The sequence below is a fragment of the Triturus cristatus genome, chromosome 2_1 (assembly GCF_964204655.1).
Source record: "Triturus cristatus chromosome 2_1, aTriCri1.1, whole genome shotgun sequence".
Lineage (NCBI taxonomy): Eukaryota > Metazoa > Chordata > Amphibia > Caudata > Salamandridae > Triturus > Triturus cristatus.
The window spans coordinates 31,536,045-31,563,378 of NC_140581.1; the positions used below are offsets into that span (position 1 = coordinate 31,536,045).

At 51.0% G+C, this 27,334-nt stretch overlaps 1 protein-coding gene across 7 annotated transcripts in view; it reads left to right on the forward strand.

The window, feature by feature from the left end:
• Positions 1-27,334, forward strand: part of LOC146863653 (putative E3 ubiquitin-protein ligase HERC1) — a 1,482,062-nt gene that overhangs the window by 263,171 nt on the left and 1,191,557 nt on the right. For all 7 annotated transcript variants that reach the window (XM_085627737.1, XM_085627739.1, XM_085627735.1 and 4 more), the window contains exons 12-14: positions 6,319-6,484; positions 20,369-20,494; positions 26,280-26,489. In XM_085627737.1, coding sequence (XP_085483863.1) covers positions 6,319-6,484; positions 20,369-20,494; positions 26,280-26,489 — 502 coding nt within the window. The remainder of the gene's footprint in view (positions 1-6,318; positions 6,485-20,368; positions 20,495-26,279; positions 26,490-27,334) is intronic.

A 27,334-nucleotide genomic window follows, 5' to 3' on the forward strand; every position in this document is an offset into this window, starting at 1 on the left:
TGTGAGCGTGGTTTCAAATACTTTACACATTTGCCTTGAAGATAAGCCTGGCTTCTCGTGCCAAACTACCGAGGGGATGAGCTGGGCTCTCTCTGAAGGTAACCTTCCTTTCCCTGACGGTGGAATGCGGGTCCCTGCTTGGCCTAAGGTACCTACCTCAACCAACCAGGGATCCCGGGTCAAAAAGTAACTTATAGGTTTTAAGTGCAGTGCCCACAGATGTAAGAAAACGTATATCTGTTGTGTGAGGTGCAAGCACCAACGCACACAGGCTGCAATGACAGGCCTGTAGTCACAGTTTTACGTGGACTCCCATGGGTGGCACAATCCATGCTGCAGCCCATGGGAGGCTTGTGGTGTGCCTATGCCCTGGGTACCTTAGTACCATATACTAGGGACTTAGAAGGGTACACCTGTAGCCACTTGTGGAGGTACAAAAGTATTTACCATGTCAATTTTAAGGGAGAGAGCACAGTTGCTGCGGTCCTGATTAGCAGGATCCCAGCAGACTAGGTCAAAAACACACTGACACCCTGCAAAAAGGGAGGGAAACTATGCTAGAAGGATTCTTCCTTCCTACAGTATCTGTGTGGTGTACATATTACCTAGGCGGATATCCTGGTGCCTATAGAACGATATGTGCAATCCTGTCTGGGCCTTACTGGAAGATCAATGTTTTTAGTTTCTAGCAGAAATCTAAGATGGAACTGGTGACTCAGGTTTGGTAGGGCAAATCATTCTAGGCTGTGGGGGCCAGTGAGGGAAAGGTGCGCTGCCCAGCTCTGGCTTGGCCGATGTGAAGAACATGGAGAAGGCTGGCTGAGCGGAGGTGTCTGGTCAGTGTGTGGCTCTGGATGCAGCTACTGAGGTATGCAAGCCTTTAATTATGTAGTGCCTCGTACGTAAACAAGGAGTTTGAGTTGGTGGATAGGGAGCCAGTGGAGCTCTTTGTGGTGTTTGACTATGTGCGCACAGAGCGGTAGTTTGAGAGTGAGTCTGGCTGCAGCCTTATCTATAAACACAAAAAAGGACACGGGGGCATATCAACAAGGGCTTTATCTCTGCTTTTTTGGCTTTAAAAGCCAAAAAAGCAGAGATAAAACTAGCGCCCTATCAAGAACAGGGTGCTAACACGCAAATTTGCATGTTAGCACCCTTTTACTCTACGCTTCCCCTTGCATCTCTAATGAGATGCAAAGGGGGCGTTCCAGAGTAAAAAAATAGGAGAAATGTCGCTAAGCGACATTTCTCCTATTATCAAGAATGTCGCTAACCCTGTTAGAGACAAAAAAAGCAGCGCTAACCGCGGTTAACGCTGCTTTTTTACGTCTGCTAATTTTCAGACTTAGCCATGATATCCTATGGAAGGAGGATATCATGGCTAAGTTTGCCTGTCCCTATCAACAAGGTAACGTGTGATTATCCCTGGGTTTCCAGCGATAATCTCACGTTAGCCTGTTAGCGTGAGGATTTTTATCGCTATTGAGATAAGCGTTGCTAATAGCACGCTATCTCAGCGATAAAAATTCATGCTAGCCGGCGATAAGTATCCTCACGCTAAGAGCGCTGAGCGATAATTATCTCCGGTTGTTGTTGATATGCCCCACTGTTCCTACGGCCAGGCGCAAAAAGTCACCCAGGCTCAAAAAGAAGCAAAGAAAGAGAAGAGTGAAGAGAAATCCTAGGTGAAGGACCCACTCAGCTAATGGAAGACCACTCTTTGTCCTCTGATGCCCTCACACACCCCGAAGGATGTCATGCTTCATCATCGGGCAGTGCTCCTCGTAGGGCCGGCGCTGCAATTCCCTACAGGCTCCCCGAAGGGTCACTTTATCGGAGATCATATGAGGACTGCCGGATGCTGCATGCGGGTGTGTGGTGAGTGGGTCCTCTGTGGCGGGTGAAAACAGTGCGTGCAATTTTGTAAAAGGTTAAGAAAGGGGTCATCATGAAGCCAATGTAGAACAGATGTACCCTTAGCAGAGTCTAACTGCTTAATAAAACATTCCCTTGGAGGCACACTATGCCTGGGTGTCTTAGGTCATAGGTCGACATGTTTCGCGCCTCTGTCGCCATAACGGTCGTGTGCGCTTCTTCAGGACCAGAACTAAAATGAAGGTGCACGTGAAACATAGAAGAAAAAATACCCTCCAAGTGGATCAGGGCAGAAACCTGTATACCCTCACTGTGGTTACAGCGTAATAGTGATAGCCGCTCCTGATCGATACCTAGAAAAGAAAAACAGGATAGACAACAGGCATGTGCATCAGTAAAACTTGATGCATCATTTGTGCATCATAGAAGAAAAATACCTTTCAAGTAGATCAGGGCAGAAACCTGTATACCCTCACTGTGGTTACAGCGTAATAGTGAAAGCCGCTCCTGATCGATACCTAGAAAAGAAAAACAGGATAGACAACAGGCATGTGCATCAGTAAAACTTAAAGCATCATTTGTGTGCCACAGTTGTGTGCACAATAACCACATAAAGAAGTGAAATGGGGACACGAATTACACCGGTACATTGATGGTGCTTAGTGGATTAACAACCCTGGATAACAGAAATGCTGCCTTAGAAAAATAAACAATGTATATGACAGTGCATGATACTGTGAGGTAAATGGTAAAAGGTAAGGTGTGGGTAAAATCACATGAGCCCAAACAAAAACAGCCCTGAAAGATGTGCCACATATAGGGAGCAGAGACTCCTTACCAGATGATACTGAGACGGTCGCTCCACAAGCTAGAGGCATGGGCTGCCTGCGAGCTATCGGGCTAAAACAGCAATGATATGAATACTAAATCTGTTGCTTACATATCACCTAAACAGGGAGTAGTCGACAAAACAAACTCTGTATTAAAAATGACTGAAACTGGTAGTCAACTCACGGTTCTACCCCGGTAGTGGCCCCGATAGGCCTATCCTATCCATGCGACTGCCGGTTAACAACTTCGAAATGGCAGCGAACGCGGCTAAAATAGTAAAGGGGAGAGGCCTCTGGGGGGGTTACCCTTTCCGGGGAAAACGGAAGATGAAAACGAGTTGCGCATGTGCAACCAGAGGTCAGCCTTATCTATAGCATGAATCCGCTTGGTGAATTGAGCTCTGGCGCCAACACAGAGGGCATTGCCGTAGTACACTCTGTGGGTGATGAGGGCTTGCATGACAGATCCTCATGTGTCCATCCTGTCTTGAGGATTTTGAAGGTGTAGAAGCAGGTGGATGTGACCTCATTGACTAGGTTGGAGATCGAGGTTTGTTTGTCGATCTTGATCCCTACGTTTCTGGCCAAATTTGAAATGGCTTGGTGTCGGTCTCAGCTCTGAGGGCCACCAGGGTGAGGACCAGAGAGAGGTGCCTTTTCTGAATATGACCACTTTGTCTTGGCGGTGTTGAGTTTTAGGCAGTTGTTATTCATTCAATTCGCAACGTCGGACATGCAGTTGATGAAGTTTGCTTGAGTGTTCGAGGTGTCCTGCAAGGGGGAGAGGATGAACTGAGTGTCGTCAGCATAAGAGATGGTGCTGAGACCGTGAGCGCAGATGATGATGGTAAGCGGGTTCATGCAGATGGTAAAAAGCGTAGGGCTAAGCGAGGAGCCTTGAGGGATGCCACAGATCAGATTTGAGGTAGTGGATGAGTACCGGGCTAAGCTGACTACTTGGGTATATCCTGAGAGGAAGGACGTGATCTATCGGAGTGCTGGTCCACGTTTCCCAGCCTCTTCGAGGCGTTGGATGATGATTGGGTGGGAAACAGTGTCAAATGTATTTGTGAGGTTGAGTAGGATGAATACCACTGTGTCCCCTTAGATGCCAGCGAAAAAGTAGGCAAAAAAAAAAGAAGGCGTTGCGTCTGCCCACCCAGTTAACGGGTTATGCCCTCACCTCAGAATGGGCACAGCAGTCTTTCTGCCCCCAGGGATGGATTAGGGGAGTTTTTCCTCAATCTGCCCCTGTTGAGAAAGCCCACTAGACACAGGGGAAAAAAGTAATAAAACAGGAATGGGTGGGGGCGGCACATGGAGTTGTTGGACAATGCTCCCACCCAAGAACAGGAGCCACTGAGGAGTGTCTCCCCAGTCTGAAAATTGGGAAGAGGGGACAGAGAGCCTTCCAGACACCAGGGAAAAAAGGCCTAAAAAAATGAAGGGGGGGGTGTGTCCCACCCAGGCATCGGGCTGTGTTTCCAGAACAGGTGCAGCACTCTTTCTGCACACCCTGGGAGGTGGATAGGAAACGTTTACAACCAATTTGGCCCTCTGTGGGGCAGTAACCCCACTAGACACCAGGGAAAAAGGCCTCATAAAATGAAGGGGCAGGTGTGGCCCACCCAAGCATCAGGCTGTGCTCCCAGAACAGGTGCAGCACTCTTTCTGGGATAGGAGGTGTTTACTCCCAATTTGGCCTTTCGTGGGGCAGTAAACCCACAAAATACCAGGTACAAAAGTGCCAACAAACAAAAGACTCAGGGTGGCCGGGCGTGGCATGAGGCCATGCTTCCCACCCAGAATGGACACAACAGAGAGGCCTGTTTGGCTGCTCAGACAGTGCCTGGGAGCCTTGGGACTGTTGTCCACCCAGCTGTGCAACACAACCAGGTGGAGAAATGCTAAGTGTGCATGACTTTTTGGCCAGCCCAAGACGGCCGGCCAAACTGTCATGCGCACTTATGGTGCATATATATTTCCTCCTCCCTGCGACCCCAGCCCCATCCGCCCTAACCTGGCCCCGTAGCCCACACTAAATAACAACATTTTGTTATTATCATTTTAGTTTTCCTTTTTCGACTGCTCTGAGAGCAATGGGGTGATACTCCACCTTAGAGTAGGAGCCCCCGCTGCAGCCCACCCAGGCACAAGTGCCCCCACCCCAGAACAGATGCAAACAACTTCCTGCCCCCCTTGAGAGTCGGTTGGAGAGTTTAACCACAAATTGCTCCCTGTGGGAAAACCAAATAGACACCAGGGGAAAAGATCTACAAAAAAGTGTGCAGCAGGCCACCTAGGCATCAGGACCCACCCACGCCCCAGAGTATGCAATGAACCACAGTCTTTCTACCCATCCTGGATGCAGATTTGGGGAGTTTACTCCAATCTGCCCTCAGGGGCAAAGAGATCACTAGACACCAGGAGAAAAAAAGTTTTTTAAAAAGGGATGAGCGGCCCACCCAGCAATTAGACAGGTTTCGCTCACAACCCAGAACAGTTACATTAATCTGGACTGGGGGAGTTTATCCCAATCTGCGCCCTGGTATTCGATTCTTTTGGGCACAACTTTCTTATGGCCTGGCAGAGTGAGAGTAAATACAAACTTCCTTCCATTTGCTGTGCTAAACAGCTGCACTATTCAGGCACAGGGCTAGCTGACAATCAAAGAAACCTACCAAACCCAAACATTTCTGAAAACACCCGGAGGCGTCCAGGATGGTACACCAGGCAAATCTCAAATTTGGCCATTTTTAGGGTAGGGAAGTTGCGGCAGCTGCAGTGAGCCACACTATTCCTACTACCCAGCATTCCCACACTTCTCTCAGAAATACTGTACCCCACTTGTGTGGCTTGGCCTAGACCTGCAGCAGGAACACATCAAACCAGGGACCCTGTGTAGACCTTACTGATGTGGCGTGGCCCTGGTTTGATCGGTTCCTGACATGGGCGCCAAGCTGGGCACCCCTCCAGTTCCACATGTTTATCAGTAAATGTCTTTAAAGAAACACATCAGTCGGTCTTTTTTATCATTCTTATTTTGATCGTAAGGTGTACTGTGCAGCGTATGTGACTTCTGCTGTCTGTTTTTCTAAACATCAGAAAACGTTCCTCACTGAAAGCCACCAAAATCACTCATCCCCATTGGCTAAAACAGGACTGAATGTGTTCTGAACTTCTCCCCTCTGAGTCACGTCCGCTTTCCTGTTTATTTCTCTATTTTATGTGTTTTATTTCCAGTGCTTCAAGTTGCTCACTTGTTAATCACGCCTTTCACTTTTTTCCCCTCCTCCCCAAACTGTCCTCTCCTTCTTGGTTCCCACAAGAACCTTGATTCATCCTCACTTCCGGTACTGCACTAGCACCCCTAAGTGCCACGTGACTCGCTGTGCTATGACGTACTTAGCGAATTGAGTAGACGTGCATCCTTCCGCAAGGCTCTGATATGTGACATGCACAGTGCCATGATGCAGTCCATGAAGGCCATGCTTGGCATGCTCTGTGCTTTGAATTATACCATGCCATTACGCTGCTCTCTCTCATCTTATTCGGGGCCTCTTTGGCCACAGGATCTACAGGTTCACCTAACTCCCCTGGCTCTATTTTTCAGAGAACAGCAGCAGTTTGTCCTGCTGTGTCTGAAGCTGCTGTCCACCCACCTGTCCCTGGCTCACCTCATGGGGACTGGGGCCTCCCTCTTGGGCTCCCAGGCTGCCCCCCTTCGGAACCTGCTCTTCAGCATGATCGACACTCCGGTGACCGAAGCCATCCACCAGGTAAGCTGGACGCATCCACCAGGTAAGCTGGACGCCTCCACCAGGTGAGGTGGACGCCTCCACCAGGTGAAATGCACACTCCCTCCAGGTGAGCTGCACGACTCCACCAGGTAAGCTGGACGCCTCCACCATGTGTGCTGGATGCCTCCGCCAGGTGAGCTGGATGCATCCACCAGCTGAGGTGGACGTCTCCACCAGGTGAGCTGGACACCTCCACCAGGTGAGCTGGACGCCTCCACCAGGTGAGCTGGACGCCTCCACCAGGTGAGCTGGTGAGCTGGATGCCTCCACAGGTGAGCTGGACGCCTCCACCAGGTGAGCTAGATGCCTCCACAGGTGAGCTGGACACCTCCACCAGGTGAGCTGGATGCCTCCACCAGGTGAGCAGTAATCCTCCACCAGGTGAGCTGGACGCGTCCACCAGGTGAGCTGGTGAGCTGGACGCCTCCACAGGTTAGCTGGACGCCTCCACCAGGTGAGCTAGATGCTTCCACAGGTGAGCTGGACGCCTCCACCAGGTGAGCTGGTGAGCTGGACGCCTCCACCAAGTGAGCTAGATGCCTCCACAGGTGAGCTGGACGCCTCCACCAGGTGAGCTGGTGAGCTGGACGCCTCCACAGGTTAGCTGGATGCCTCCACCAGGTGAGCTAGATGCCTCCACAGGTGAGCTGGACGCCTCCACCAGGTGAGCTGGACGCCTCCACAAGGTGAGCTCGATGCCTCCACCAGGTGAGCTGGACGTCTCCCTGTGCTTCTGTTCGAGGGGATCTATGGGATTCTGGAGAAAAACGTATTGGGGAAGCTTTTCCAGAAACCTGTTTCTTGTTTTTTCCAAATTCAATGGCATTCTCAAATGTCTCATTCACCCTGGTGAAGGTGTTCCATGTCCAAAAATACCTTTCAATATATTGGAGATGCCTTGTTTAAGTTTGATAGGAGGTAGCCATGGTACACTTTCCCCACCCCTGTGTCTACAGTCCATTTGTTTTTTAAGGGACTCACCCAAACCATTGCCATCGTTTCCATCTTCCTCTCTTTATTGCTTTTCCTAACTATATATAAATATATATTTGTTTACCCCATTCACAATCCCTGCTATATACACGTACCTTTACCGCTGCCTTATGCCCTAGTTCCTCAACTCACCTATACCATTGTACCCTTCCCATACCTTAGCTCCTCGACCCCTGCCTATTCACTGTTACCTCTGTACATACCTATACCTTACTATCCCTAGCCATTCCCTTGTAGCTCCACTGCAGCTCCACCTTCGTACCTCTGCCACTTCCTACATCCTAGTACCTCTACCCCTACCCACACTCTAGCACCTTACCACTGACTATGCACTAGTACCTCTATACACACCTCTATACCTGAAGGGGCGCTAGGTGGCGCACAGCGGAATGGCTGCCTTCGGGTGAAGCTCCCGCAGCCCGGCGACGAAATCCTCCATTATCCTGCCTGAAAGTCGTCTTTTGCTGCCTGCGCAGACATGAGTAGACGCCCCTATATCCCTACTACGGCCTGAGCGCTTTTTCATCCTTCGTGGCCCGGTGAAATCGACCTGGGGAGCCGCTGCGGACCGCGCCGGATGAGGCGTGCGTCCCACTGGAGCCGAGACCGGGGAGCTGCCGTAACGAGAGGCCGGTGCTTCCCACGTGGACGCTGGGCCTCACCTCCGGATCCGGAGCCGCGGGCGGCGGCCCTACGGCGCGACTGCGGTGATCGTGGTGTGCCCAACTGCATACCCCTGACCGGAGGCGAGCGGAAGATCTAGGTGGCGGCGGGGGGCCCGGCGGGCGCTAGCACCGGTGACGGGTGCGCCCGGCTGGTGCCGCGGCTGCGGCGGCCGCCCGCCCTGCCCTCCACTGATCCTCGCTACGGTGCGGTGCTGCCTCGCTCGCTTCGACGTGTGAGGATCTCCCGTCCCCCCCCGCTGGGGCCTGGCTGCCTGCCCACTGGGTGTTACGTGACCGACCGACAGATCGTCGGAGCTTGGAGGGACTGCCTGCCTGGAGTACTACTCGCTGGCCCTCCTGCGCCGGTGCCTGCTTTGTGGTGTCCGCCTGTGGGGGGGGCCATTGGCCTGGAGACGCCGGACGGAGGTGCATGCCTGTGGGGCTCGCCCCGGAACCTTCCTCCCCCCGCCTGCCTGGTTATTATTCACTGGAGTTCCGCGCAGGGGTCGCCCCGGACGCACAGGTGAGGAGCTGCCTGCTGAGCAGATGAGGGGACTGCCTGGGTGATCGCGGTCGTTCTCTGGAGCGAGGGTTGGTCCCCAGCGGGGTCCCTCATAGCAGGTGGAGGGGGTCGAATTGTGGGATTGTGGATGATCCTGTGACCCGCGGTCCGGTCCGGAGACTTCCCCCCTCCCCTGCATTGCCGCACTCCCCCCCGTTTTGCTGCTTGCCCTCGTGGCCTGACCTGCGGCCTCGGCTTGCCCGGACGCGCCCTCGATCCTGCCGTGGGCGGCTTGGCAGCGCTGCCATGGGGAAGCCGGACAATCGTCAGCCTCGCCTCACTTTCGAGCCCAAGAAGCCGACCAGGTCGCAGCCGGAGCCCGCTGCGGGGGGGACGACGTCGGCGGAGGCTCCACCGGAGGAGGATGTTAAGTCCATACTGCTGGATATGCGGCAAAGTCTAGCGACCATAGTGGACAAAATGGACTCCATGCAGTCCCGCATGGACTCGATTGTGCATAAGGTTGACAGTCATGGCGAACGCCTCACGGAGACGGAGAGACGTATCTCGGACACCGAAGATCGCACATCGGAACTGTCTGCCACTGTGGCGCGCATGGACAAGGTCCTACACATAATAGCAGCCAAAAATGAGGACTTGGAAGCGCGCAGTCGAAGGAACAATATTCGCTTAATTGGCATTCCAGAATCGACCCACACGGGCAAGATGGAGGACTATGTCGAGGGTCTCCTGCGAGAGGTGGTGGGCACGGACTCCCTTTCACCTCAGTTCATCGTCGAAAGGGCGCACAGATCTCTTGCCCTGAGGCCGCCGCCGGTGGCTCCCCCCCGCCCTATCATCGCACGCTTGCTGAACTTCCGTGACCGAGATGTCGCGCTTCGGACGGCGAGGGAGAAGAAGACCCTATCCTATGGCGGCACAACCTTCACCATATTCCCAGACTTCACCCCGGTGGTTCAGGAGGAGCGGAAGAAATTCGTCCAGGTCAAGCACAAACTGCGAGCTGCACAAATTGACTATGCGCTTCTTTACCCGGCCCGCCTGCGCATCACTCATCAAGGGAAACAACTCTTTTGCACTAAACCCCAACAGGCGGAGGAGTTCTTGAAGCGACTCAAGAAACGTGACCTGGACTGCCCCTCTTCGCCGGCAACCGGATGATGGTGCTGCATCGTTGCCTGGTCGCCTCTGAGACTGTTGCTTGTCAGCTGGTAAGGTGTTGCACGGGTCTGCCGTGGTGAGACTTGGTATGGGGACCCATGGCCCTAATTGTGTTGACTGTGAGGGGATGTTGTTGAAGCTCAGCGCTTCTCTTGCTTGCACCAGACTCTCAGGACCCTCTCACTTCGCTGGGCGCCCTTTTGTCCTTGGAGAGGGCTCGGCTCCCTGCTGAGTGCACTCTTCTGAGTCGAGGGGTTACTGTGTTTTCACCTAGACTGTCCTCCCAAGGGTATTACCCACTTGACTTTAAGTTTACATGTTGCTCCCCTATGGCACTTGCTATAGAGGGGGTTTACTTCGGGGTGGGGGGGTGGGGGACTGTCCAGATAGCATGTTTGGGATGCTGCTGTGGGGGGGGGGGTGGGGGGGGAGTTGGGGATTTGTTAACTATGCTAGTTTTGAATGGAATGTGGCGATGTTGGCATTGTTTTCTTCACATTATTCGGGGGGCGGTGGTTGCATTGTGTTGTTGTACTTGAGTCTTCTCCTTCTCCATGAGTGATCCGCAGACACGTAGGGACTTTACTGGGCAGCTTAACTTTTTGACCTGGAATGTGAGGGGCTTGGGTGACCATAGAAAGCGTAGACACGTCCTGGCATACCTGGATAGGCATCAAGTAGGGGTGGCCTTCCTCCAAGAGACACACCTGGATCCCTCCCGGCCTGTACTGTTTGCGTCACGTTGGGCTGTGCACCGCACCTTCTCCTCTTACTCCACCTACTCGCGTGGGGTGGCCATCCTCATTAGGAAGCATACCCCTTTTGTGCACATGGGCGAACGGATGGATCGGGAGGGCAGGTATTGTGTTGTCTGGGGACGCATGGGCGTGGACACGCTCACTTTAGTGTGCTATTATGGCCCCAACACAGACGATCCGTCTTGCCTCCAAACGCTCTGGGGGGAGATCTTGCGCATCGGTTCCACTTACCTAGTGTGGGGAGGTGACTTTAACATTGCTGTTGACCCCGAGAGGGATAGGGCGAATCCTGGCCCACACCACTACACCCGCTCGCAGGCGTTTGTGCATGACCTCCTTACTGAGCGTCACTTGCTGGACACGTGGCGCTCTAGGAACCCGGCGACACGGGAGGGCACGCACTGGACTGCCGCGCACTCCACGTGGGCGAGACTGGACTACATCCTAGTATCCCCGGGACTTGCTCCCACGATAGGCTGGGTTAAACACCTGGCTCGCACATACTCCGATCACGCCCCGGTCTTGCTGAGCGTCGAATTGACGGACCTCGCTGGCTCCCCGATGTCCTGGAGACTGCAGCCCACTGCCCTGCTGGACGACGTCTTCCGGTCCGAAATTGCACAGGAAATTGAGAGCTTCTTCCAGCGCAACGGTGGCACGGTGGATAGCGTTGCCGTGGTGTGGGAGGCTTTTAAAGTCACAATTAGAGGACTGTGCATCTCGAAAGGGGTGGGAGTCCTCAAGGTTCTGCGTAGCGACCTTCGCAAACTTGAGTCTGATCTTAAGGATTTGGAGACCGCCCCCACGTTTCACACTGATGCTGGGGCGCAGGCCCGGTTCCGCGAACGTTTGTCTGACTATAAAGAAACTGCGGACAGGGAGGTTCGGTTCAGGGGGAAATACTTCCAGGCTCGCAGGTACGGGGAAGGGGAGCGACCGGGTAAATTCCTGGCTTGGGCAATCCGACCGCCTCGTTTTAACAATCAAGTTCTCGAGATCCAGGATGGCTCGGGTGTGCTCCACAGGGACACCCGGTCTATCATGCAAGCATTCGTTGCTCATTATACTGAATTATACTCCTCCGTTCACACTGAACAGCCGGAGCTAGGCCAATATTTGGGGGAGATCACACTGGGATGGCTTTCTGACGCCCAAAGGAAGTTCCTCATGGAACCTCTCGGGATTGACGAAATTCGCGAGGCCATCATGCAAATGGCCTCTGGGAAGGCCCCGGGGCTCGATGGGCTCCCGATCGAGTTTTATAAAGCATACATAGATATCCTTGCCCCGATTTTGAAGGTGGTGTTTGAGGAAGCCCACACGCTGGGGAAACTCCCCCCTACCATGAGAGAGGCCTTGATCACCTCCCTCTTGAAGCCGGGCAAACCGGCGACCTCCCCTGACTCCTATCGGCCCCTGTCCCTCCTTAACTGTGACGCAAAGATCCTTTCCAAAACTCTGGCTAACCGGTTGACGCTCCTCATGGAGGGACTGGTACTCCCGGATCAGTCGGGCTTTATACCAGGTAGGGCAACATCGCACAACTTGCGCACGCTATTTGCTACTTTACAGAATGTGGCCCCCAGTCTCCAGATGGTGGCAGTCTTTTTGGACGCGACGAAAGCGTTCGACTCCCTAGAGTGGGATTACCTGGTGGCGGTGCTGACTAGTATGGGCTTTCCCCGGGTTTTCCTGGGCTGGATAGCTATCCTTTATGGCGGCCCTTGTGCCAGAGTCTTAGTCAATGGGAGGACATCGGAGCCCTTCGGAATTGCCCGTGGGACCAGGCAGGGGTGCCCTTTATCCCCCCTCTTATTTGCACTGGCGCTGGAGCCCCTCGCCTCGCGGTTGCGACATCGTCATCAACATAGGGCACTGTTCTGCGAGCAGCGACAGCTACTGCTGTCACTTTATGCAGATGACATTACTTTGTATGTGCGTGACCCCCAAGATAACCTAAAGCCGATACTCCGGGAGTTCATAACGTACGGAGAGATGTCGGGTGTACGAATCAATTGGTCGAAGTCTCAGATCCTCCATCTGACGGATGGATGTCAGAGGTTCTCACTTGACTATCCCATAGAATGGTGTGATTCTGATGTAAAATATCTTGGCATTAGGATTTCTCGTGATAGGGAGGAACTCATGCGATCAAATTACGGCACGGCATTGACACACGTCTCCTCTTGTGTGGACCGTTGGTTAGCGCTCCCCCTCTCGATGGCGGGACGTGCCGCCTTGATTAAGATGGTAGTGCTCCCCCGACTTTTATATCTGTTCATGAACATCCCCTTCCCCCCGGGCCGGCATTTTTTCACTCGTTTGCGTTCGGAATTGACTCGGTTGGTGTGGGGTGGGAAGAGACCTAGGCTGAAGTGGGCCGTGATGACCTCTCCGTATTCGCGGGGTGGTTTGGATATACCGGACCTGGAGCTATATTATCACTGCGCTCAAGCGCTCTATGCGTTTTATTGGTTCCACCCCGTTGCATTTATGCCCCAACTTGCCGTGGAGGACTGGCTAGCGGCTCCCCTGCCCCTGCGGGGCCTATTGCATAGTACACTTCCTCATAGCACCGCTAATTACAACGCCTTGCAGGGTACAGTGAGGGCGTGGCTAGAGATATCTAAGCGAGTGGCGAGCTCGTTTCTGTACTCACCCCTTCTCCCCATTGCCTACCATCCGCAGCTACCCCTGCTACAAGAGAAATTATTCCAAGATTTGATTCGCAAATTGGGGATTCAGAGGTGGGGAGATCTTTTCTCCGTTGGGCGCTTCCGCGACCGGGAACATTTTTTTGACGGGTACGCGCCTACCCCTCTGGAGCTTTTCCTCTACATTAGATTGAGGCATGGAATGCAATCCATATTGCAGACATTTCCGGCTGAGCCCGAAATCACAGGTCCACTGCATAGAGTCCTACAGGCATCCTCGCCCTCCCACTTGGTCTCCATACTGTATCATACTGTACGCTCTGACACTGCACTCAGCACTTCACGGGCCCGTGGGGAGTGGGAGCGGGAGTTGGGGCTGGAGCTGGGGGATGACAGGTGGTCATATTGTTGCATACAGACAGAGCAGATTTCTGCGAGCAGTAGACACCGTGTCATTCACTTTAAATTCCTGAATCGCCTGTACTGCACACCGGTCACCAAGTACAAGTTTCAGCTGCAGAACTCGGATACCTGCGAGAGGTGTCATGCCCCTCATGCAGACTTTCTGCACCTGTCCTGGGACTGCCCTGCTATTCAAACCTATTGGACCCACGTATACTCCGCCGTTTCGCGGATGGTGGACCTGCCCCTTGTGCCCGAGCCGGTGCAGGCGCTATTGGGATATACCAAACATATTCCGCGAGCGCGTCGCAAATTTGTCACTACGGCGCTGCTGTTGGCGAAGCGGCGTGTAGCTTGCCGGTGGGGTCGGGGGAGGGCCCCGAAATTTAAGGAATGGCTTAAGGACCTTGTCTACTGCCAAGAGCAGATACTAACATACTCTGACCTGCTCCCTGTGCGGTCCCGCCCTGCTGATATTTGGGGACCCTTACAATGTTACCTACTGCAATACCCGGGAGCCCTGACGGAGGATGCTCCCCCTCTGGCCCATGATGACCCTGCTTCTGGTGCTCTTGACGCACATCCTGTGCAAGGTGACGGATGAACTGTTGCGGGACTGCGGGGGTGGGAGTTGTGCTCCCGTGTCCCCTGGCCTCCCCTTTTCCCTGAGCGGCCACTCTGGTCCCTCTCCCGCGATCCCCACGCCCTGTTGATTGGTTGACATGCTTGTTGCACGAGGTATATGGATGGCGGTCACGCCTTGGGCGAGGTGTAGCGCACGGGAGGCTTCCATCTGCGGGACCCCACGCTTTCATTGCATGCTTACTTTGTGTATGGCCCTACTGCCAGCTGTTGCCGCCCCGTGTCCCTCTGTTAAGACTCATATCGTTCTTATGTGTTGCTGTTCCCATGCACCCTGGACACTTATTGAATGTTCTGATGTAATGATTTACGACTTGCAATGCCACTGAACATCGCTTATGGTTCTTGTATGACTGTAATGTTTTGGTACAAAATTCAATAAACAAAGTTAAAAAAAAAAAAAAAAAACACCTCTATACCTTAGTCTTGCTGTCCCTCCCCTGCTTCATGAATGTCATCACTCTCCCCCAATTTGAATGTCACTCTTGGATCACAACACCCACTCTTACATCGGATGTAAGCCTCAGATCTCATCTCCCTCCCAAGCTTCGAATGTCACTCATGGATCTCATCACCCTCTCCCGCTTCGAATGTCACTCATGGATCTCATCACCCTCCCCCGCTTCGAATGTCACTCATGAATCTCATCACCCTCCCCCACTTTGAATGTCACTCATGGATCTCATCACCCTCCCCTGCCTCGAATGTCACTCATGGATCTCATCACCCCCCCCAGCTTCGAATGTCACTCATGGATCTCATCACCCTCCCCCACTTTGAATGTCACTCATGGATCTCATCACCCTTCCCCACTTTGAATGTCACTCTTGGATCTCAACACCCACTCTTACATCGGATGTAAGTCTCAGATCTCATCACCCTCCACTGCTTCGAATATCACTCTCGGATCTCAACACTCTCCCTTACATCGGATGTAAGCCTCAGATCTCATCTCCCTCCCAAGCTTCGAATGTCTCTCATGGATCTCATCAACCTCCAATACTTCAAAGTCACTCATGGATCTCATCACCCTCCCAAGCTTTGAATGTCTCTCATGGATCTCATCACCCTCTAACACTTTGAATGTCACTCATGATTCTCATCATCTTCTCCCGCTTCGAATGTCACTCATGGATCTCATCACCCTCTCCCACTTCGAATGTCACTCATGGATCTCATCATCCTCCCCCGCTTCGAATGTCACTCATGGATCTCATCACACTCCCCTGCTTCGAATGTCACTCATAGATCTCATCACCCTCCCCCGCTTTGAATGTCACTCATGGATCTCATCAACCTCCCCTGCTTCGAAGTCACTCATGGATCTCATTACCCTCCCAAGCTTCGAATGTCACTCAAGGATCTCATCATCCTCTACCGCTTCGAATGTCACTCATGAATCTCATCCTCTACCCCCGCTTTGAATGTCATTTAAGGATCTCATCACCCTCTCCCGCTTCGAATGTCACTCATGAATCTCATCATCTTCTCCCGCTTTGAATGTCACTCATGGATCTTATCACCCTCTCCCGCTTCGAATGTCACTCATGGATCTCATCACCCTCCCCTGCTTCGAATGTCCCTCATAAATCTCATCATCTTCCCCCTCTTCGAATGTCACTCATCACCCTCTCCTGCCTCGAATGTCACTCATGAATCTCATCATCGTCCCCCGCTTCGAATGTCACTCATGGATCTCATCACACTCCCCTGCTTCGAATGTCACTCATAGATCTCACCACCCTCCCCCGCTTTGAATGTCACTCATGGATCTCATCAACCTCCCCTGCTTCGAAGTCACTCATGGATCTCATTACCCTCCCAAGCTTCGAATGTCACTCATGGATCTCATCATCCTCTACCGCTTCGAATGTCACTCATGAATCTCATCCTCTACCCCCGCTTTGAATGTCATTTAAGGATCTCATCATCCCCTCCCGCTTCGAATGACACTCATGGATCTCATCATCTTCTCCCATTTTGAATGTCACTCATGGATCTCATCACCCTCCCCTGCATCGAATGTCACTCATGGATCTCATCACCCTCCCCTGCTTCGAATGACACTCATGGATCTCATCACCCTCCCCCACTTTGAATCTCACTCATGGATCTCATCACCCTTCCCTTCTTTGAATGTCACTCATGGATCTCATCACCCTCCTCCGCTTTGAATGTCACTCATGGATCTCATCACCCTTCCCTTCTTTGAATGTCACTCATGGATCTCATCACCCTCCCCCGCTTTGAATGTCACTCATGGATCTCATCAACCTCCCCTGCTTCGAAGTCACTCATGGATCTCATTACCCTCCCAAGCTTCGAATGTCACTCAAGGATCTCATCATCCTCTACCGCTTCGAATGTCACTCATGAATCTCATCCTCTACCCCCGCTTTGAATGTCATTTAAGGATCTCATCACCCTCTCCCGCTTCGAATGTCACTCATGAATCTCATCATCTTCTCCCGCTTTGAATGTCACTCATGGATCTTATCACCCTCTCCCGCTTCGAATGTCACTCATGGATCTCATCACCCTCCCCTGCTTCGAATGTCCCTCATAAATCTCATCATCTTCCCCCTCTTCGAATGTCACTCATCATCCTCTCCTGCCTCGAATGTCACTCATGAATCTCATCATCGTCCCCCGCTTCGAATGTCACTCATGGATCTCATCACACTCCCCTGCTTCGAATGTCACTCATAGATCTCACCACCCTCCCCCGCTTTGAATGTCACTCATGGATCTCATCAACCTCCCCTGCTTCGAAGATACTCATGGATCTCATTACCCTCCCAAGCTTCGAATGTCACTCATGGATCTCATCATCCTCTACCGCTTCGAATGTCACTCATGAATCTCATCCTCTACCCCCGCTTTGAATGTCATTTAAGGATCGCATCATCCCCTCCCGCTTCGAATGACACTCATGGATCTCATCATCTTCTCCCATTTTGAATGTCACTCATGGATCTCATCACCCTCCCCTGCATCGAATGTCACTCATGGATCTCATCACCCTCCCCTGCTTCGAATGACACTCATGGATCTCATCACCCTCCCCTGCTTCGAATGTCACTCATGGATCTCATCACCCTCCCCTTCTTTGAATGTCACTCATGGATCTCATCACCCTCCCTCGCTTTGAATGTCACTCATGGATCTCATCACCCTCCCCTGCTTCGAATGTCACTCATGGATCTCATCACCCTCCCAAGCTTCGAATGTCACTCATGGATCTCATCACCCTCCCAAGCTTCGAATGTCACTCATGAATCTCATCATCTTGCCCCGCTTCAAATGTCACTCATGGATCTCATCACCCTCCCCTGCTTCGAATGACACTCATGGATCTCATCACCCTCCCCCACTTTGAATCTCACTCATGGATCTCATCACCCTTCCCTTCTTTGAATGTCACTCATGGATCTCATCACCCTCCCCTGCTTCGAAAGTCACTCATGGATCTCATCACCCTCCCCCGCTTTGAATGTCACTCATGGATCTCATAAACCTCCAATACTTCAAAGTCACTCATGGATCTCATCACCCTCCCAAGCTTTGAATGTCTCTGATGGATCTCATCACCCTCTAACACTTTGAATGTCACTCATGAATCTCATCATCTTCTCCCGCTTCGAATGTCACTCATGGATCTCATCACCCTCTCCCACTTCGAATGTCACTCATGGATCTCATCATCTTCCCCCGCTTCGAATGTCACTCATGGATCCCATCACACTCCCCTGCTTCAAATGTCACTCATAGATCTCATCACCCTCCCCCGCTTTGAATGTCACTCATGGATCTCATCAACCTCCCCTGCTTCGAAGTCACTCATGGATCTCATTACCCTCCCAAGCTTCGAATGTCACTCATGGATCTCATCATCCTCTACCGCTTCGAATGTCACTCATGAATCTCATCCTCTACCCCCGCTTTGAATATCATTTAAGGATCTCATCACCCTCTCCCGCTTCGAATGTCACTCATGAATCTCATCATCTTCTCCCGCTTTGAATGTCACTCAAGGATCTTATCATCCTCTCCCGCTTCGAATGTCACTCATGGATCTCATCACCCTCCCCTGCTTCGAATGTCACTCATGGTTCTCATCACCCTCCCAAGCTTCGAATGTCACTCATGAATCTCATCATCTTGCCCCGCTTCAAATGTCACTCATGGATCTCATCACCCTCCCCTGCTTCGAATGACACTCATGGATCTCATCACCCTCTCCCACTTTGAATCTCACTCATGGATCTCATCACCCTTCCCTTCTTTGAATGTCACTCATGGATCTCATCACCCTCCCCTGCTTCGAAAGTCACTCATGGATCTCATCACCCTCCCCCGCTTTGAATGTCACTCATGGATCTCATAAACCTCCAATACTTCAAAGTCACTCATGGATCTCATCACCCTCCCAAGCTTTGAATGTCACTCATGGATCTCATCACCCTCTAACACTTTGAATGTCACTCATGAATCTCATCATCTTCTCCCGCTTCGAATGTCACTCATGGATCTCATCACCCTCTCCCACTTCGAATGTCACTCATGGATCTCATCATCTTCCCCCGCTTCGAATGTCACTCATGGATCCCATCACACTCCCCTGCTTCAAATGTCACTCATAGATCTCATCACCCTCCCCCGCTTTGAATGTCACTCATGGATCTCATCAACCTCCCCTGCTTCGAAGTCACTCATGGATCTCATTACCCTCCCAAGCTTCGAATGTCACTCATGGATCTCATCATCCTCTACCGCTTCGAATGTCACTCATGAATCTCATCCTCTACCCCCGCTTTGAATATCATTTAAGGATCTCATCACCCTCTCCCGCTTCGAATGTCACTCATGAATCTCATCATCTTCTCCCGCTTTGAATGTCACTCAAGGATCTTATCATCCTCTCCCGCTTCGAATGTCACTCATGGATCTCATCACCCTCCCCTGCTTTGAATGTCACTCATGGTTCTCATCACCCTTCCCTTCTTTGAATGTCACTCATGGATCTCATCACCCTCCCCCGCTTTGAATGTCACTCATGGATCTCATCACCCTTCCCTGGCTTTGAGTGTCACTCTCATATCTCATCTCCCTCCCTCGCTTCGAATGTCACTCATGGATCTCATTACCCTCACCCGCCTTGAATGTCACTCATTGATCTCATTACCCTCCCCCGCTTTGAATGTCACTCATGGATCTCATCACCCTTCCCTTCTTTGAATGTCACTCATGGATCTCATTACCCTCACCCGCTTTGAGTGTCACTCATGGATCTCATCACCCTCCCCCGCTTTGAATGTCACTCATGGATCTCATCACCCTCCCCCGCTTTGAATGTCACTCATGGATCTCATCACCCCCCCAGCTTCGAATGTCACTCATGGATCTCATCACACTCCCCCACTTTGAATGTCACTCTTGGATCTCAACACCCTCCCCCGCTTTGAATGTCACTCATGGATCTCATCACCCCCCCAGCTTCGAATGTCACTCATGGATCTCATCACACTCCCCCACTTTGAATGTCACTCATGGATCTCATCACCCTCCCCCGCTTTGAATGTCACTCATGGATCTCATCACCCTTCCCTTCTTTGAATGTCACTCATGGATCTCATCACCCTTCCCTGGCTTTGAGTGTCACTCTCATATCTCATCTCCCTCCCCCGCTTCGAATGTCACTCATGAATCTCATAACCCTCACCCGCTTTGAATGTTACTCATGGATCTCATCACCCTTCCCTTCTTTGAATGTCACTCATGGATCTCATCACCCTCCCCCGCTTTGAATGTCACTCATGGATCTCATCCCTCCCCCGCTTTGAATGTCACTCATGGATCTCATCACCCTCCCCCGCTTTGAATGTCACTCATGGAGCTCATCAACCTCCCCCTCTTTGAATGTCACTCCCGGATCTCATCACCCTCCCCCCGCTTTGAGTGCACTCTCAGATCTCCTCACCCTCCCCCGCTTCAAATGTCCCTTGCGGATCTCATCCCCCTCCCCCACTTTGAAGATCTGATCCCTCTCCCTGCTTCCTTTTCAGGCTGTGAAGGAGACCCTGTCCATCGGTGCCTCCTTACTTCTGCCTTCGCTCATGGAGCGCATAGATCTGATCCACTCGCTGCTGCCCAAGGAAAGCCAGGACTGGGACAGTCTCTCCGAAGGGCAGGTAATATCAGAAGCTGATCCTTTGGGTGCGGAGCGAAGCCATTGGGGCTGTGAAGGCGGTCTCTGGAGGGTTCTAGTAAACCAACACGTGCAATTACAGAAGGGAGGCTGCTCATCAAGTGCTGTTAGACACCTTGTCCGCTCACTCCGCATCCTAGAATGGACACACTGGGTTGGCTCGGAAACAGTGTTTACAATGCTTTTGGTACAGCGCGGTACCATCACAACGCAGTCAGTACAACGACCGCGTTGTTACCACGCATACCATTACAGCGCAAGTCATTACAACGACTTGCTGTAGAGGGCATTAGGTGTTGGATTTGCAATCCGACACCTTCTCTACTGTTGAACAGACTGGAGTTGGAATAGTACATTACACTATTCCAAACTCCAGCGCCCTCTACAGCAAGTTGTTGTAATGACTTGCGTTGTAATGGTAGGCGTGGTAAATACTCAGTCGTTCTACTGACCGCGTTGTAAAGGCATGCGTTGCAATGTCATATAGTTGTTGGCTCACTTTGGTAGGCACATGTGTGCTGGGGTGGTACAGAGCCTGGCATTGAAAGCTGCTTGCAAGCTCCCACAACCCAATGGATCGCTCCTTGCTGATGAGCGCCAATCAGCACGAATCCGTTGTCCAGGGACATCCAGCACTTTGCGTGCCAACACTGGGTGGCAAACACTTGACTGATTGTGAATATGAGCATTCCACCTGAGTGCACTGGGAGGATTGGTGTCGGCTGGTAGTCAATGAGCTCTCCTCCCCCCTGTTCAAATGTCCTAGTTGATAAAGACAGGACAAGGGTGCTTACATAGTGCTCTGACACTCTGCAGTCTGTGCAAAACATGATCCTCACCCTCAGATACATCCATGGAACCCCCTCTTCAGCCGCCTCCTCCCACGCACCTACCTGATCAGAGACCCCAATCGACATAATAGAAAAGCTGATGCTTGTCTCTGGCCTTCAGCAGCTCACAGTGCTGGTCAATGCCTCCAGCAGCTCACAGTGCTGTCCAATGCCTTCAGCAGCTCACATTGCTGGTCAATGCCTCCAGCAGCTCACAGTGCTGGTCAATGCCTCCAGCAGCTCACAGTGCTGTCCAATGCCTCCAGCAGCTCACAGTGCTGTCCAATGCCTTCAGCAGCTCACAGTGCTGTCCAATGCCTTCAGCAGCTCACAGTGCTGTCCAATGCCTTCAGCAGCTCACAGTGCTGGTCAATGCCTTCAGCAGCTCACATTGCTGGTCAATGCCTCCAGCAGCTCACAGTGCTGGTCAATGCCTTCAGCAGCTCACAGTGCTGGTCAATGCCTTCAGCAGCTCACAGTGCTGTCCAATGCCTTCAGCAGCTCACAGTGCTGTCCAATGCCTTCAGCAGCTCAAAGTGCTGTCCAATGCCTTCAGCAGCTCACAGTGCTGTTCAATGCCTTCAGCAGCTCACAGTGCTGGTCAATGCCTTCAGCAGCTCACATTGCTGGTCAATGCCTCCAGCAGCTCACAGTGCTGGTCAATGCCTTCAGCAGCTCACAGTGCTGTCCAATGCCTCCAGCAGCTCACAGTGCTGTCCAATGCCTTCAGCAGCTCACAGTGCTGTCCAATGCCTTCAGCAGCTCACGGTGCTGTCCAATGCCTTCAGCAGCTCACAGTGCTGGTCAATGCCTTCAGCAGCTCACAGTGCTGGTCAATGCCTTCAGCAGCTCACATTGCTGGTCAATGCCTCCAGCAGCTCACAGTGCTGGTCAATGCCTTCAGCAGCTCACAGTGCTGGTCAATGCCTTCAGCAGCTCACAGTGCTGTCCAATGCCTTCAGCAGCTCACAGTGCTGTCCAATGCCTTCAGCAGCTCAAAGTGCTGTCCAATGCCTTCAGCAGCTCACAGTGCTGTTCAATGCCTTCAGCAGCTCACAGTGCTGGTCAATGCCTTCAGCAGCTCACATTGCTGGTCAATGCCTCCAGCAGCTCACAGTGCTGTCCAATGCCTTCAGCAGCTCACATTGCTGGTCAATGCCTCCAGCAGCTCACAGTGCTGGTCAATGCCTTCAGCAGCTCACAGTGCTGGTCAATGCCTTCAGCAGCTCACAGTGCTGTACAATGCCTTCAGCAGCTCACAGTGCTGGTCAATGCCTTCAGCAGCTCACAGTGCTGGTCAATGCCTTCAGCAGCTCACAGTGCTGTCCAATGCCTTCAGCAGCTCACAGTGCTGGTCAATGCCTTCAGCAGCTCACAGTGCTGGTCAATGCCTTCAGCAGCTCACAGTGCTGGTCAATGCCTTCAGCAGCTCACAGTGTTGGTCAATGCATTCAGCAGCTCACAGTTCTCTACAATGCCTTCAGCAGCTCACAGTGCTGGTCAATGCCTTCAGCAGCTCACAGTGCTGGCCAATGCCTTCAGCAGCTCACAGTGCTGTCCAATGCCTTCAGCAGCTCAAAGTGCTGTCCAATGCCTTCAGCAGCTCACAGTGCTCTTCAATGCCTTCAGCAGCAGCTCACAGTGCTGTACAATGCCTTCAGCAGCTCACAGTGCTGTACAATGCCTTCAGCAGCTCACAGTGCTGGTCAATGCCTTCAGCAGCTCACAGTGCTGGTCAATGCCTTCAGCAGCTCACAGTGCTGTACAATGCCTTCAGCAGCTCACAGTGCTGGTCAATGCCTCTCCTGTTCAGAACCAGTGACCCTATGGACTGGTCCTCAATGCTTTGAGGGAAATCAAGTCCTATTGAGATGTCACAACTGAAAGCCCCTGAAATCCTCCACACCGGAGAGTCAAATCTTTTTCTTTTGAAGGTCTGGCAAGTGACAACTTTAGCAAATGCCACAGCTAACGACATAATCAAAAAAATTTTTAAAACTGTATACAGAGAAGGCCTATAGGTCAGCCTCTTTGTTGCTGACCATCTTTTTTTTTAAAAGTTTTTTTTATTGAATTTTGCAAATAACAAACAAAATAAAGACACAATGGTCATAGCATCATAGTGCAGCAATACATAGAGAGGCACGCAGCACCATCCTGAATAACAATGCAGCTTGTACAGATATAGTAAGAAATACAAGGTCCCATTTAGTACCAGATATGAGTGCGTTCGCAGATATTCCTTATAAAGAACCAGTTGTTGAGTGTAGTAGTCCTACATCAGGGGAGGCAACACATAAAACAAATACACCATCTTTAGGTATCTCAGCATTTGCTTGGTCATCAGCTGTGCTGGTCTGCCAATGCTGTGCTTCTGTTGCTGTGCAGGACACACATTGTTGCCCTTATATAGACTTCCTGTGCTCCTGCACAAGAATAATCCACTCTTCCTGCCTCTGAAGGCCGCCCAAAGCGATCTGTGCCAATGCGTGAACCTCAACGAGCTGCAATAGTGTCATGCTGTGTGTGCTAGCAACAGCAGGCGGGCTAATGCACTGCGGCATGATGTACCACTCGTGCCAGCAGCAGCGGGGCCAGTTTTCGACATCACTGCTCCCAGCACCAGAACCGTGCCCCTAATCCTGCCACAGATGCTAAAGAGAGGACCAGAGCTCCCAGGACTGCTCTTTCACACTGTACCAAACAGACATAGAGCTGAGTCAAGCATCGCTTAAACAAGGCACTCACTTAGAATCCACACTAGTGTACACTAAACAATATCAATGGATCCTTTAAAAAGCATTAACTCATTCAACTCTCAAAGCGCTGACCCTGAAATTAATTAAATACAACTTCATGTTGTCAGACCTCACTGCTAGGAGCTTAGGTATTCTCTCATAACATAATTCCCTTGTCCCACTCCAACTAAGTAGTCATTCCAAGATGGCTGCCATGCTAGCTGGAATTTCATCCTTGCACATCATAAATAGTCACCCCACTTGTAATGTCTGCTCACCAGAAGTGGCTGCTCCCATTCTCTAGTCAGCTACATACAGTAGAAAAAAATGAATTTTTCCTCCTTTTCCATCTGAAGGAATTTTGTCTACTAGGGTGTGGGAGTCATTATTGCATTTACTGTGCTTCACCGACAGGTTTTTAGCTGCAGTGATGCCGAGAAAAAAAAAAGACATCACACCATACCCTAAATAGGGCGAGCAGTGTCATCTAACAGCCCCTAGTTTCAGCGAGGGGTTTCCAAGAAAGCAAGACAGTGGCGCTCAAGCAGGTTACCAAGATAGTGTATAGTAGAAATGAAGAACTGATGCTTCACGGTGCCACCAGTGCAGAGGTGGACCCCAAACCTCTGAAAGAGTTATGCGCCAAGGGCCCTAAACACTGTAAAAATAACACAAATACTGGCCACACGTAATATATAAACAGTTGATACAATAATGAAAAATTATCTGGAGGTCGACACCGGTAATTCCATTAAAGCAGTTTATGTAAGAGATATTCGTGAGAAAAGCAACAACGCCAGCCGACACGTGTTTCGTCAACAGGTCAATGTCCGTGACTCTTCAGGGCTGAAGAAAGCGTTATGCGAATGTCGATGAACCGGTGATAATTCCGACCCGGTTAACGGGTATGAAAAGGAGCCGGAGGTAAGGTTATGAAGAAGCTTGGCATTCCCGGGCAGGTGCGTCCATTCAATGGCGGAGCCTGAAGGTGCAGGAACCAGCCATTATCACCGGTTCATCGACATTTGCATAACGAACCAACCAGAAATTCACGCTACAGCGATGACCATCTGCAACACCAGGCCTGTTCTTTCTGCTACAACGACATCAGCGATGCCCTCCTTGCTCCTCATGACCTCCTCTGCCACAAACTGGACTCTTTGCGCTGGAGTTTGAGAAGGTAACTCTCTCAGCAGGACTAACTTGGTCCATGTATCCCACTCACGCTCCATTGCGGTTCACCTGAACTTGTTACTTTCCCATGATCTCACACGGCCAGATGGCCCCAATTGGTGCTTTGTGCTTTTAGACGCTATTTCTACCCAAAGCTTTAAAACTGCATATGTCCGGTTCTACTCTTTGGATTTTTGTCATTCTGGTATCATTTTATTTAATTCATCTTACTCCTTGTTTCTAAATTGGTGTCAGACTTTCCTTGTGTTGTGTTTTCACAGTATTGCTGTTTGAAGTGCTGTATAAATACTTTTTACACATTACCTCTAAGTTAAGCCTGACTTTTCTGCCACGCTACCAAGGGTTAAGCACAGATTAATTAAGTGACTTTTTGTTCTTTCCCCTGACAAGGATTGTATCTGTTGCTTGGGAAGGGTTTACACCCCCCTCAACCAATAATCCGATTTCTTACAAAAGCTGCTTAAAAAAGGTTTTCCATTTGGAAATCGAAATTCAGGGGCAGAGGTCTACTGTCTCTTGCAGACCTCCAGCTCTACGTTCACAACCGATCACAGGAGATCTCAAAATGTGTCCTGCCTAATTAATATACATTAGGCACATCATTTTGCAACCTGATGCAAATGAATAATTATAGATTGCATTATAAATTGCATCCTCATTCTCAAACCATCGGCACGAGATGTGCATGTTCTCAGTTTGCAAATGGAGATGGTAGATGGGGCTGCACCTCTGGGGTTGAACAATGACTTTCCTTCAGGGACTGACTTATGGCCACAAGAAATTCTGTTTTGCACCATTGTTGTTCTAATCTGGTGAGTGGGGCATCTGGGCATTATCTTCGTTGAGTTCTAGAGAAGGGGATTTTATGGGGCTGAGAGGTCATGGCTGTGACGTGGTCATTCCGGTAGGCACTTCATTCTGTTTGTTTTTAGTGAGTGTGCACTGACGGTGTGTGTTTTTGCCAGGTTTGAAGCTCACTGGTTTCAGTTGTATATTCTCCTTCCAGAGAATGCAGTTAGATCTGGTGCTGAGCAGCTTACAGGATCAGTCGCACATCGCTTCACTGCTGGGGTTCAACCAACCTGAGGACCACATTGAACTGCCCGCCACATCATCTTCCTCCAGCGCCACACCACCAGTGCAAAAGAGCAGCGAACCTTTGCAGCTGTCAGAAATCCTTCTAAAAACTCTCCTGAGAAACATCTGTGCACACACGGTAAGAACAGATCAAGTCCTGGAACATTACTGAGTCACTGCTCTTTGTAGGTTTGGCAGTATTGTTGACACACGGAGGTATACTTACAAACAAAATTTCAGAGCGCGGAGCTGCCCAAAATGAGCAGCGCCCTGCTCAGACATTTTTAAAATGCAGGGATGCACCGTATTCAGAAGGTTATGGAACACCCCTGTGTTTCCTCTAGAACTGGCACATAAAAAGCTCCCTAGCGGCAGTGCAGGCACCCTTCTGCCATGTTGTAAGGGTAGCTGCGCTGGTGCGATTGTTTATGTGCAGGGAGGGAAACCACATATGCTCAGATATATCTTTTCTCAGCGCTCGAAAGAAAACATGCGCACTGCAAATTTGCTTTCTGTTGATACAATCCAAATGAATTTATTTGTGCCAGTAGATGAACAAACAACCCAACGTGTTTCGGCGAACACATCGCCTTGATCACGGGTGGGCACTTTCCCTCACACCACTGGTTAAATTCAATTTCAAATCATACGTCATCTCAGTGATAACAGAAATAAAAGAAGGACATACATCAACTTGATAACAAACATTAAAATGAACAGAGGACATGCATTTTTGACTAGCCCTGAATACACACGCCATCTTGAAATGTATATTTAGTGTAATCCTACCGATGGTAGTTGAAAATCATATCTTATCCACATGTTTTATACAAAATTGCTTTGCATATTCCCCATATGTGCCGGTATTTACTATTGTAGAGGCAGTGATTTCCAATTATAGCCCCATGGGCAATCCCAAACAAAATTACCTTCTGTACTCACCTAATACAGTAAGTCCATACTAACAATTCTGCCCCAGTGGGC